The sequence below is a fragment of the Lynx canadensis genome, chromosome B2 (genome assembly GCF_007474595.2).
Source record: "Lynx canadensis isolate LIC74 chromosome B2, mLynCan4.pri.v2, whole genome shotgun sequence".
NCBI classification, from domain to species: domain Eukaryota; kingdom Metazoa; phylum Chordata; class Mammalia; order Carnivora; family Felidae; genus Lynx; species Lynx canadensis.
The window spans coordinates 49,841,762-49,855,595 of NC_044307.1; the positions used below are offsets into that span (position 1 = coordinate 49,841,762).

General features: G+C 40.2%; 1 protein-coding gene and 1 pseudogene across 1 annotated transcript in view; one reads left to right on the forward strand and one right to left on the reverse strand.

Annotated features, from left to right (window-relative positions):
* Window positions 1–13,834, reverse strand: part of PKHD1 (PKHD1 ciliary IPT domain containing fibrocystin/polyductin) — a 486,267-nt gene that overhangs the window by 267,630 nt on the left and 204,803 nt on the right. The window contains 2 exon segments of the mRNA XM_030315703.1: window positions 12,248–12,378; window positions 12,705–12,761. Coding sequence (XP_030171563.1) covers window positions 12,248–12,378; window positions 12,705–12,761 — 188 coding nt within the window.
* Window positions 4,267–4,351, forward strand: LOC115515188 (annotated as a pseudogene).

The window sequence follows — 13,834 nt, forward strand, 5'->3', positions numbered from 1 at the left end:
CCAAGTCTACACAAAGCATCCTCTCCAATCCTTTGAACAAATCAAAGATTTGGCTATGGGATGAAGGCCAGTGGTTGTACTAACTATGCCTTAGTTCTAAGAGGTGGTGTCTGAGCTCAAACACATCTTGAATCTCCTCAGTGTACTTTATATTCATTAGATTAATCACCTTAATATTTCTTTGTTTTAATTTTTTTTATTATTATTACTTATTCTTGAGAGACAGAGCATGAGCGAGGGAGGGGCACAGCGAGAGAGGGACACAGAATCTGAAGCAGACTCCAGGCTCCGAGCTGTCAGCACAGAGCACGACGTGGGGCTCAGACTCACAAGCTGTGAGATCATGACCTAAACCAAAGTCAGACGCTCAACCAACTGAGCCACCCAGGTGCCCCAACCTTAATATTTCTTTATACGATTTCCTATCTAAATAATTTGATGTATTTTATATGTTCATATAAAACTTAAATTCTCCATTAGACCATATGAGTTTTGGGCTATAATTCTGATCAAATTGAACACAATGGATTATCTTTCCAAACTCGATAATGTACCTACAATTTAATCATCACTGTGTAATATAATTTAAGAGGGAGTAGAAAACTAACTCCCTGAAGAGTTTATTATTGTACACAAAGGTCTTTTGGTTGGCCTACCTAATGTTCACAAAAATGGTTACTTTGTTTCCAACATTTTGTTTATTTTATTATAAATTTTTTAGAGACAGAGTAAATACACATGCAAGCAAGGGAGAGGAGCAGAGGAAGAGAGAGGGACAGAAAGAGAGAGGGAGAGGGAGGGAGGGAGGGAGGGAGGGAGGGAGAGAGAGAGAGAGAGAGAGAGAGAGAGACGGAGAGAGAGAAAGTGTGTGTGTCTTCAGCAGGTCCCATGCTCAGCTCCGAGCCTCACACAGGGCTCGATCCCACAACCCCTTGGGATCATGACCTGAGTGGAAATCAAGAGTCAGAGGCTCAACTGACTAAGCCACCTGGGAGCCTTTATTTCCAATGTCTTAAAATCGGGAGACTTGATGTAAAAATTCAGACTTTCAGTTTTTTAATAATACTGAGCCCAAATTCCTATGGGATAGCCAGGGACCAGCTGAAGCTAAGAAGTGCCCACCTTCTTGGATTATGGCTATTTTTTCATAGGCCACACCCTTTCTGCTTCACTTATATATGATTCTAGCCCAGCCCCTATGGATATCTGAATTTACAACCTCTAATGTCAGGCAGTAAAGTAAATAGTATGTTGGCTATTCTTTGTTTCAGCAGGAGGGAAGAAGGGCCAATAGACCAAGTTGCTGGACTACTTGCTTTGCAATTCTGTGCACGTTTTCTCTCTCAGCCGGAGAGGCTGGTCTGAGGCCAAGATGCTCATGTCTACCTACAGAACAGAACTCAAGAAACAGGCTCCTCAGCCAGCCTCAGGTCTACAGGGACAAAGGAAGCTACAGAGACTTCCACACAGTTTATCCCTGATCACTTGGGGGCATGACATGGCCTAGCTGGTAAGACAGTGAGAAAGCTGGAGTGTCCCTTCCATGAGCAACTCATTTCCTGGGAGAATGTGCTACGAGACTAGGACAGCATCAGGTCATAGAAGAGAGAATGTAAAGCAAAAGGGATTGTGATGCTGTGGCACCCAACAAGGCATTAAATGTCTTTCTATAAAACAATACGTCAGTGCCACAGTTACCTATATACAGGGCTTGGTGGGACTGTCCTGTGACTGTCTTGTTAAAACAGTTTTTTAGACTTTAGTGTGCATGCAACATAGAGTTGTAACAACATTTAGCAAACAAAAACACTGAAGCCCAGTGAGATTTAAATTTCAGATTGAAAACACTATTTTTTAATATGAGTATATCTCAAATATTGTATAGGATATACTTTACTAAAAATGTATTAGTTATATTTCAAAGTTTTAAATTTATCCACGTATGCTGTGTTTTGTCTGGAAATGCTAACCTGGGGCATATAATATACAGATTTTTAGGCCCCACCTCTAGATATTCAGACCTAGCAGGTGCTGAAAGTTATGGTGAAGGGTTGGAGAACAGTATTCTGTACTTTTGAGCACCATAGGTGGTTCCAATATCGTTGATCTTTTGAGCCCATTTTGACAACTACTTCTCTGGAGGTGACTGAGATACTAACACTATACTGTTTAGTCATCAAGGGCTCCAGGAGATGTTCAAAGACAGGAGAGACACTGGAAAGAATGAACTTCCTGGTGACTTTCGCATGAGCTGCCTTAGCAGCCCACTGCACATGGAAGCCATGGTAGAAAACTGAAGGAGGATAGAGACCTAGACAATTAGGTTGGTAATCTGTTACCAGATCCCCACAAAAAGATGATCTAACTCAGTACAAGTTATATTTATTTTCAATTTTTCTTTTCCTTAGAAATAATTACCTTTTTCCTAACTTAGAACCAAGTGTGATAATAATACTCATAGTAAAGATTTCTGAAGAAGATGCTATTGTCCAGGTAGCAGATTTTAGAGTCTCCTTTACTTTCACAATTCTGAATTATGTATTATTATTACAGTTTCACATACAAATCAAAGCCAAACTGAGATACCACCTCACACCAGTCACAGTGGCTAAAATGAACAAATCAAGAAACTATAGATGCTATCGAGGATGTGGAGAAACGGAAATCCTCTTGCACTGTTGGTGGGAATGCAAACTGGTGAAGCTACTCTGAAAAACAGTGTGGATGTTCCTCAAAAAACTGAAAATAGAACTACGCTATGACCCAGCAATAGCACTACTAGGAATTAACCCAAGGGATACAGAAGTGCTAATGCATCGGGGCACATGTACCCCAATGTTTATACCAGTGCTTTCAACAATACCCAAATTATGGAAAGAGTCTAAATGTCCATTCACTGATGAATGGATAAAGAATATTTATATATAAAATGGAATATTACTTGACAGTGAGAAAGAATGAAATTATGCCATTTACAGCAACGTGGGTGGAACTGGAGGGTATTACACTAAATGAAATTAGTCAGTCAGAGAAAGACAGATATCATATGTTTTCACTCATATGTGGATCTTGAGAAACTTAACAGAAGACCATGGGGAAAGGGAAGGTAGGAAAAAATGTTACAAACAGAGAGAGGGAGGCAAACCTTAAGAGATCCTTCAATACAGAAAACAAACTGAGGGTTAATGGGGGTGGTGGAGAAGAGGGGAAAATGGGTGCTAGGCATGGAGGAAGGAACTTGTTGGGATGAGCACTGGGTGTTGTATGTAAGGCAATCTGATAATAAATTATATTAAAATAATGAATTAATAAATTTAAAAAAATGCTACACTTTTACCCTAAAAAAAAATCATTACAATTTCACAAAGAAATTGAATCTTGTAGATGTTGAGTGACTTCCTCAAAGTCACAGAGCTAATAACTCAGAGCCAACTCAATTCATGTCCAAACCTGGAAGTGTCAGAGATTGTAGGCTAAAGGAGAGAAATAAAGGCAAGACCCAGAATCAGGAGGCCAAACAATGGGGCACAAGTGAAGAAATGTAAACAGTAGGGAGCAATGCAAAGTCATGTCACCAGGTCAAGGGCAGAACCAAAAGGAAGTCCATAGGCCTTCCCAATAGTGGATAAAATATACTGAGCAACATTCTTTGCAGAAGTCAATGTATCATGGACATTCTAGTGGGAGACATTCTAGAGAAAAATTAATTAAGTGTCTAAGTAAATCAGCTCCTTGAAAGATGCATCTGTGGTCATGAGAAAAGAGTAACTTAACCCTTCAGATACCAGGTAAAATCTGTTGGACAAGACTGGAGTATTGTTTGATATTGCTACATAAATATAGATTTCCTAAAAATTGAACATCATTTTTCAGTTCAGACTTAACTAAGAGTTGTTCTGTTCACACCAAAATTCCAGACAGTATAAAATCCCTACCATTCCTAGCAAATGGAAAAACAGTATGCTCAGCTCAGAGGGCACAGAGAGTCACATGGGTGAGGATGTGAGCTAATTCCCAGTAGTCAACAGGAAAAGACATTTTGAAGAGTATGTTTAAGGAAGATGAGGGGTCTTAAACTCCAGCATTATGGGATTGAGCATTATCAAGACATCGACATAAAGTTAATGAGGACTGTCTACTGACATAGTTGTTTTGAACAACAGAAGAAAAAATTGAGATTTGGGGAGTATATTCCCGTGATTCATTACTTATATATAACACCCAGTGCTCATCCCAACAAGTGCCCTCCTCAATACCCATAACTCAAGCTTTGCACAGTGGCAGTATTGTACCCAATGAGGTTTATCTGAGGCGTGATTATTGCTAATTGAAAACCCAGTGTCCATAACTCATTTTCCCAACCCCCCCCCACCACCCACCCTCATCAACCCTCAGTTTGTACTCTGTCTCTTCTGGTTTGCCTCCCTCTCTGTTTTTAACTTATTTTTCCTTCCCTTCCCCTCTGATCTTCTGTTAAGTTTCTCAAATTCCACATGAGTGAAAACATATGATATCCGTCTTTTTCTGACTGACTTATTTCACTTAGCATAACACCCTCCAATTCCAACCACGTTGTGGCAAATGGCAAGATTTCATTCTTTTTCATTGCTGAATAGTATTCCTGTGTGTGTGTGTGTGTGTGTGTGTATCACATCTTCTTTATCCATTACATCCATGGATGGACACTTGGGCTCTTTCCATAATTTGGCAATTGTTGATAGCACTGCTATAAACATTGGCGTACATATGCCCCTATAAATCAGCACTCCTGTATCCTTTGCATAAATTCCTAGTAGTGCTATTGCTGGGCCACAGGGTGATTCAATTTTAATTTTTTGAGGAACCTCCACACTGTTTTCCAGAGTGGCTGCACAAGTTTACATTCCCAATAATGCAAGAGGGCTCCCCTTTCTCGATATCCTCACCAACATCTGTTGTTGCCTGAGTCGTTAATTTTAGCTACTCTGACAGGTGTGAAGTAATATCTCAGTGTGGCTTTGTGTCTTCCTGATGATAAGTGATGTTGAGCATGTTTTCATGTGTCTGTTAGCCATCTGGATGTCTTCTTTGGAAACGTGTCTATTCATGTCTTCTGCCCATTTCTTCACTGGATTGTTTATTTTTGGGTGTTGAATTTGGTAAGTTCTTCATAGATTTTTGACACTAACCCTTTATCTGATATGTCATTTGTAAATATCTTCCATACTGTATACACTGTATGGTAGCTAACTTGACAATACATTATCAAAAAAACAAAAGAAAGAAAAGATTGAGATTTGTCAGCAATGTCTATGGAACACTAACGCATGTCATGATGAATAATGATGTTAGGACAGGACACAAAAAAGTGTTAAAACTGAAGGAGGAAGTTCTGGCCTGCTCAGGGGCAGAGCTCTCTGTCACAGCCTTTCATACAGCTTAAGGAGTTTTACTCCATTGTGGGCACAGGAGGACCAACAGTAGAGACTCCAAGGACACTCTTTTACTTGTAGCTGTTCTCTATCCTTAGGTTGAGTAAACTCATTTCAGCCCATAGTTTCACTCATTCTAGACTAATACTTTATTGACTTCATTTCCTAAATGAAAGAAGTTTAGGTATTATTAAAGGTAGCTCTCTGAACCTGAGTAGCCAACTGGCAGTCATTAAAAGCAGTACTCTACAGAAGGGGACTTTCAAGAGCCTTGTCCTCTCTAGGTGTGCTACATGTTCCACTAGGAAGCTAGATACATACACACACACACACACACACACACACACACACACACACACACACACAACCAAGTAAAGTCAACATGCAGGAAAACTCAAACAAGTTGTTTTAAAACCAGCAATCCTCAACTTCTGCCTCATGTGAGAAGAGGAACCAATGCCCCAGTGCCCTAATCCCTGGAGGACTTCTGCCTCCTGGGAAGCATAAGTGAGGACCAGAGTCCTCTGAAAGCTCCACTGACACTGGAAGCCTGACCAGTAGGCATCAGCAAGGACCTGATCGAGGAGCCAGCACATGCTGACACAACCACAATGCTGTTTCCTTAACTTCAGCTTGTTATTCACTGTGTGCCTGAAGGCTCTTTCATCCTGGGTATTTTTAATTAGCCAGCCGTTCCTCATTTTTAACTCAGTTACATACACACTGTTTTCTTTCTTTGTGGACTAGTGGCCTCTTTCCTCCTGTACTTCATTATTTAGGATTCTGAGCATTTCTCCAATTTCCTGAGGCCATTTACAATTCTAATCACATGTCTCATCTACCACACGGAACTTGGCACAAGTGACTTTTGGACATGATGGAATATGAAGTTGAATTACTATTTAAGATGGTAACATGACTTAAGGAAACCTGGGCCTTCCCTAAGACTCCAATCATCTTGGGGTGGCATAGTCCAGGAATGCTGCTGTACAGAGCACAGCCTTTCACGACAAAGAATTATAGCACCTGAGGGGTTCCTGGGTGGCTCAGTCAGTTAAGCATCTGACTGTTGATTTCATAGGATCAAGCCCCGTATCAGGCTCTGCAATGACAACATGGAGCCTTCTTGGGATTCTCTACCTCTCTGTCCCTCCCCTGCTCATCCACTATCTCAAAATAAATACATGCATACATACATACATAAATATATAAACTTTACAAAAAAAAAAAAAAAGAATTATAGCACCCAAAATACTAATACTACCATGACTGAGAAACCTGATCTAGACTAGCACTAGGTGTTGTTGAAATAACCCACTCTCCACTAGCACATATCCAAATTTTGGTGGAAAGACCAACATTTATATCTTTTTAAACATGCAACTCTGGCATTAGGCATTTCCAAAAAGAACACTTACTAGCATCAAATCCAGCTATCTCAATTCTTTCCTCTTGCTAGCAAACAGGATAAGTGCTCATGATTCTCAACTTCAGAAAGAACAACTGTGGCTGGGTTGGCAAATACAAGCACCCAATGTATCTCTTCAGCCCTCACAGAAACACAAGGAAGTAACATGGTTACTGACTGTTACGATTACATGAACAGAACTTTCCTCAGGGAAGTACATGTGAAGTTCCACCTTCCACACAGCCCGCATTGCGGGCTATGTCTCTAGCACACGTACGAGCCATGGGAAAGCCCATGAGTATATAAGCACTAAGAATTAGAGAATGGGAGCTTCTTAAACCCCCACTTTTTCTGCAAGTATATAAACAATGAGAAAGGTACATCTCACTTGGACGTACACCTCTATATCATTACCAATGAAATGCTCATTCATTACCAAGACTCTCCCAGGAGGGAAAAGATTCAAATATTTCAAGAATATATTCCAAGAATTACATCCATATTCATCACCTTTGCCAGACAGGTGGTCAGAGAGTACGTATTTTGAGTGAATGAATAGATTTGTAGAATCACCTGCCCTACTGTCATTAGCATTTATGGAACATCTGGGTGAACACATACATAAATATAAATGCTTTCCAAGTGCATTTTTAGTTGGGCAGAATATTGTAACTTTGGTCTTCTGTTAGCTGGTAAGGCTCACTTTTCTCATAAAAGAAGCACTTGAACAGTCAGATCACATTACTTCCCAGCCCTTTTTACTCTCCATTCCAATTGGGTATGCTACAAATGATTCATGAGGAAAAACCACATATTTATGCAGGCAGCCGGCGGCTTGTGGGGAAGGGTTTAAGGCAAGCAGGGAATTTTGTGTGGAAATCAATTCTTTGCGGAAGTCAATGTATTATGGACATTCAAGCAAGAGAAATTCCAGAGAGAAATTAACTGCCCAAGTAAGCCAGCTCCTTGAGGTGTGCATCTATAATCACTAGGAAAAAAAAGTGAGTTAACCCTTCAGGCAGCTCTTAAATATACATTAGCTATTGAGTGGGGAGAGCTAGAGAACTGAAATTGGCCTTTAAACACAGAATTCCTTACAAAATTGATTCACAAACCAGAACAAATTCCCCTCAAATTAAATGGATGTTTCCAAAGGGCTTGTCTCCAGGGTTTTTCCACGGACTATCCTAAACAGGAGTCTGGTCATGGGAAATTTCCAGTGCCTACATAAACATGGGATACTCTAGCGCTCTGAAGGTGAACAGTCCCTGGATATTTGAGAGCAAAGACTTTCAGCCTGAGGTTGACATAGGTTATGTCTACTGAAAAGATAGAGTGATGGAGCCTCTGGACAGATAATGAAATCCCCATAAATGGAGTCACAGACTCAGATGCTAGATGGTCAAGGGAAGATATCCTGAAAATGGAATGCCCTAAATGCCACAGGTGAAGCATGGAAGAACCACCACCAATCTGTTTTGAAAAGCATGGCAAAGACCTACATAAGGAGTATTCAGAGGAATACATACCACAAGTGCCTCAGATACTCAAACAGGAATAGCATGCTTGAATATCCTATCACTAGCAAGAAGACACAAAGCTCAGGTTTTGCTTCACAGAGAAACTGTCCCGGGCTTGGCTCAGCTGCAGCCTGGGCAGGGAGGCAGGCAGGCCACTTGTTGGTATTAAAGCTAAAAAGAAATATCACACTTGAAATCCCCTCGTCCTATGCAGGGTTGAAGACAAGTGAGCTGTTGGGTTGGCTGACTGGAAGCCAAGGTGAATTCTGTGCACTATGGCAGAGCATTTGGTCCTAGGTTCTGGGTCAGGGGAAACTGGAATCATGTGTAACCATAAATCACTGCAGACATTTAAGAACCAACTGTTTCTTCCCTGCCTGCCCACCAGGCCAGAGACTTTGAGGTCAGTCTCCTATATATGAGAGGAAGGGTTTAGGCTATCACCATTGGTTGTCCAGCCACTAGGATTAAGTCACTTTCTTCAAGTCCAAATAAGGGCTTCAATACAGTTAATAGTCTGCCCCAATGTCAACTTCCTGGTTTTGATATTGCTATGTTGATGGTTGATATCGTGACAGTTATGGTATGGTATCTGAGGGATACCATACTGAGGGATATGGCAATGGTTATGGTTATGGTATCACTGGGGAAAGCTGGGGAAGGGTCCAGACAAACTCTTGGTTATGTTTTTGCAACTTCTTCTAAGTCTAAAACTATTTCAGAATTAAAAGCTTAAGGAAACAAAAATGAAAAATCCAAATAAATCACACAAATACAATGACTTTTAAAAAAGTATTTTACCAGGGGCACCTGGGTAACTCAGCGGTTAAGCATCTGACTTTTGATTTTGGCTCAGGTCATGACCTCACTCCTCATGAGCTCGAACCCTGCATCAGGCTGTCAGTGCAGAGCCTGCTTGGGATTCTCTCTCTCTCCTCTCTCTGCCCCTCCCCCACTTGCACGTGCATGCTCTCTTTCTCTCTTTCTCTCTCTCCCAAAATAAATAAATAAACGTTTAAAAAATGTATATTTTTGCCAAACCACAAGAACACTTAAAAACAAAGCAGGAGAAAAGGAAACAAAAACTAAGCACACAAAACTTGACTACGCTCCCTTTAGGGGTAGTCTGGCTCTAAACTACTCACATAATAAGACACAGAAGCCACCACCTATGTAACAGTTCCTCAGAGTACAGGAATGTCTCTGTCCTGAATACCAGAACAACACTACAAGGCAGCAGGTTTTTCTACAACATCTCTACCTATTCCACGTATTACACACTTACACACACACACACACACACACACACACACACACACATCATTATTGTAGCTTCCTTACCATCCCTTTGGAATTAAGGTCTGTTTCTAAAATATTTTCAAAATTGTCTGTGCACCATCCATATAGGATACACTTAATAAACGTGAACTTAAAGCTTGCTCAGTGAGTGAAATAGCTTTCATTGGCCCAAAGGGTCAAGAGGAGTTCATAATTTTTAGGTTTTGCCACATACACCCAGTTATCACCTATGTCTTTAGAGCTGATATATTCTAGACAACAGAATACAAAAGAGACAGCACACAGCTAAAAAAACTGCAGGGTACTGTGCGAGATTTAACACTGAGAGCTAAGTCCCACAGTATTTAAATGCTGCCCCAGATTAAACATGCTATTTTTCAGTCATCAAAATGATTGTGGTATCTTGGAATCTATTCTTTACTTTTCTCTTTGCTCCCTCCATGCTTTAAGTATAGAGTTACACTTACATTCATTAATTATATCCAATTAATTTTTACTGAACAACTAGTATATTTCAGACACTGTGCTAGGGTCTAAAAGCTGATAAGCTAATGAAAAGAGAACTACAGACTTCTAAGGTCATCAAAGATGAAAATGTCAGGAATACACTAAGGAATAGTTTAATGAGCCTGTGCTACCAGCTTAAACTAAAACCTCATCCTCCAAACATATACGTTGCACTCGTTTTCATTTTTGTACAGTAGATATAAAAGGAGGTAAGTAAATGAACAGAAATAGCATGTAATGGGAAACAAACAGCTTGCTTTGGACTCCATTTTTTCATTGCTGACTTGGTACCGTTCACAGGTCTGCAAAAGCTCAGGTGACGTATCAGCTTTTTAGATGGCCCTCTGGTCCTCTGCACACAGAACCAACACAATTATTCCAGCAGACAAGTGGCCAGGACACTTGCCTGTGGTACACTGTGCCACTCAGTGGAGCAAAGGCAGATGGACAGCACCCCTGGCATTCGATGCAGGACTTAGATACACTCCAGCCTCATGCAGCAAGATGAATGGGACAACTTTCCTCTGGGTATTTCAATGCAGTCAAGTTATGCAGTCTGAGAAGTGTACAAAAACACAGCTCTTTGGGCCCCAAAGCTGCCAGCGTAACTGCACAACAAGCCCCATGATCGCCAACAAGTTAAATGCTGCTCTTGTTGTTCTGGGTCTAAAGTTTGGTTTCCTTCAATCAAAGCAGTTCTGCCTCCTTTCCTTACTGGCATATTAGCTGTCCCTATTAGGCATCTAACGTGGTGTGCAAGTGCTGTGCTTGGAATAAATGTAATTAAGAGTCTGGAAGAAGGTTGAGGAGATAACCATGACTTTTATTAGGGGGTATTCAGCTAAAAGTAATTAAGAACAGATGATCAGAGAGACAGAGACAGAAGTGCATTCTCTGGGTTCCTCAGAAATCTGGCACAATTGTCATGACTCAATAGATGCTCAGATGAGTGTCCTAGAAGACTGAGAGGCCTTTAACCCTTCGGGACATGATCCACAGGATAGAATCATTAAAAGGGGAAATGAGGGGCGCCTGGTAGCTCACTCAGTTAAACAGCCAACTCTCGATTTGGCTCAGGTCATGATCTCTCAGTTTGTGAGTTCGAGCCCTGTGTCTGGCTCTGCACTTACAGCAAGAAGCCTGCTTGGGATCCTCTGTCTCCCTCTGTCTCTCTGCCTCTCCCCTGCTCACTCTCTCAAAAAAAAAAAAATAAATAAATAAACTTTAAAAAAAATTAATAAAGGCAAAACTAAATGGCCTTCCCTCCTACTCTGATGTAATTCTTCATTCGTGGATCTATGGTTAAACTGTACTCTAAAACATTAATTTCTCAGAGTTTAGGGAGAAATTTGCCCAGAAAAAGTAACATTAAGTTGTACTAAATAATAGGATAAAAAAGGTCATCAGAGTGTGCTTTATTTGTCTTGGAATCTGATGTGATCTCATATACCTCATGACTTTGCTGACCCTCAGTTCTGAATATTCTTAAAGGGTAACAATATATGGGGCACCTGGGTGGCTCAGTCAGTTAAGCATCTGACTTTTGATTTTGGCTCAGGTCATAATCTCACTGTTCATGGGATTGAGCTCCACATCGGGCTCTGTGCTGACAGCGTGTAGCCTGCTTTGGATTCTCTCTCTCTGCCCCTCCCCTGCTCATGCTCCCTCCCTCACTCTCTTTCTCAAAACAAATAAACATTCCAAAAGAGCAACAATATGAACACATTAATACAGGAAGATAATGAAGATTTAATGAGTAATTATTATTGGAATTGAGACAAAAATCAGCAACCACAGCAGACAACTCAGGAAGATATTGTAGTTTGCGTTAATCGAAAGGACCAGAAAGTAACCAATATCTACTTTGTTTTGCTACCTATAGATATTGCTTCAAAGAGTGTTCACAGGAATTCTGAGAGAAATGATTACGTTTATTCTAAAGCACTTGTTTACCATAAAAATCATTAAGTTGTTTCTTGATACTAGTATGCACCAAGTAAACACTTTCTACCATTCTACCACTGCCACCATTCCAAATAACTTTCGGAGTTAATTTTATGGCCTCTCAGCTCTGAGCTTCCTGGGAGAACTACAGATCTTACCTCGACAACGTTGGTGGGATTGCGAATATAGATACCAGATGGCGTCAACATTTCAGGACTGGAGAGTCCTTCGGTGCCAGAAACACTGATGATCACATTGTTTCTTATTATATTTCCCTGTACTGGCCAGGCTAATTTAAGAAAAGACAAATCAAACCCAGGGGAGTCACAAACATAATTAAAATTTATATAACTTGATGGTCTTGCTTCTACTAATGCACGTTATGGTTTACATAATGCATACATAAATATACATGCATATATATATTCATAAATATATATATGCACATAAATATGCATATATATATTCATATATATATGCATATATATATATATATAAAATGTTCAGTATGTTTCACAAATTAAGGTACCTAAAATTTTGCCATCAGGCCCGTCTATCAAATACATGACAACTTAAGCATGATGTAATGGATTTAAAAGCACTTTACATATTTACCAATTTTTCTTTCAGAAGTAGCCTCCCAAGAGGTATATCTTCTGTCCATGTCTGTACCTGAGAACAAAAGGTCATGTTACTTCATTCAGCACATTTCATGCCCCCCAGAAAACCGAGGGATATGGCAACGCTAGTTCTTATTCCGGCTGCGCCTTATTTTAAATTTGTTTTTATGTTTTTAATCTATGAACCATACAAAGAGAAACAGATTATACAGGATTTTCAGTTCTAGAGTATTGTAGTGAATCAGAAGTTCATCTAAAAAAATACAGAACAAAGAAACAGATGTAATATTTCACCTCTTAGGAATAGTTTAAGTGTCTCCATGATCAAATGCCACATGTCCATGTGTCAGCTCCAGCCCCTCCCCTAGCTGTTCAAATTGGCTACCAACTATTCTGCAGGCTACACTCTTCCCCTGGAAGATGTGGAATGTTCTGGAACAACAGGCTGGACAGTACCTGGGACCCTCATGCCTAAACCAATGAAGTTTGGAATAGAAGAGAATGAAAGAGCATGGGCCATGCTATAGAGAACGATTAACCATGTATGTGACATCAGTAAAGAGCAGCCCCACAGACCCTTCTCCTCACTAGGTATTTAGGTATTTGGCTCCCCGTTTTCATGAATCTGGGTTTACAAACTCATTTTGCATGAAATCGAGTACTTTATAATACACTAATAAACAAACATTCTAATTTCATCACCTGCAGTATAATAGATGTCCAGAGCCTCTAATTCACAATAAACATTAAGGGCTAAATTAAATTCCTCCTGCAGGTTTTCTTCTTGCCTAGTTAATGTCTATTCCACGTAACTGTTTTCTGCTAAATTAATATCGTTAGGGTACCTTCCTGCACTTCTGCTCCAGGTTTCAGCAAACGTTTCCCCTCACACAGACAAAAGTAAGAATAGACAAAGTCAATCCTACACCCGTTATTTTAACTGCCCTGTAGCTGTCCTTTCCCAATCAAAAGATTTTCCTGCACGTGATTGCCACTATTATCCTTAGCTCTTTGTCTTTTAGAGCTGGAGTTTGTTTTAAAGCAAATTTATATGATCCATATTTTCTCACTCAACAGTTTCCCTCTCAGGATTAGGACATTATAGCTTTTTTCTCGACAGATCAT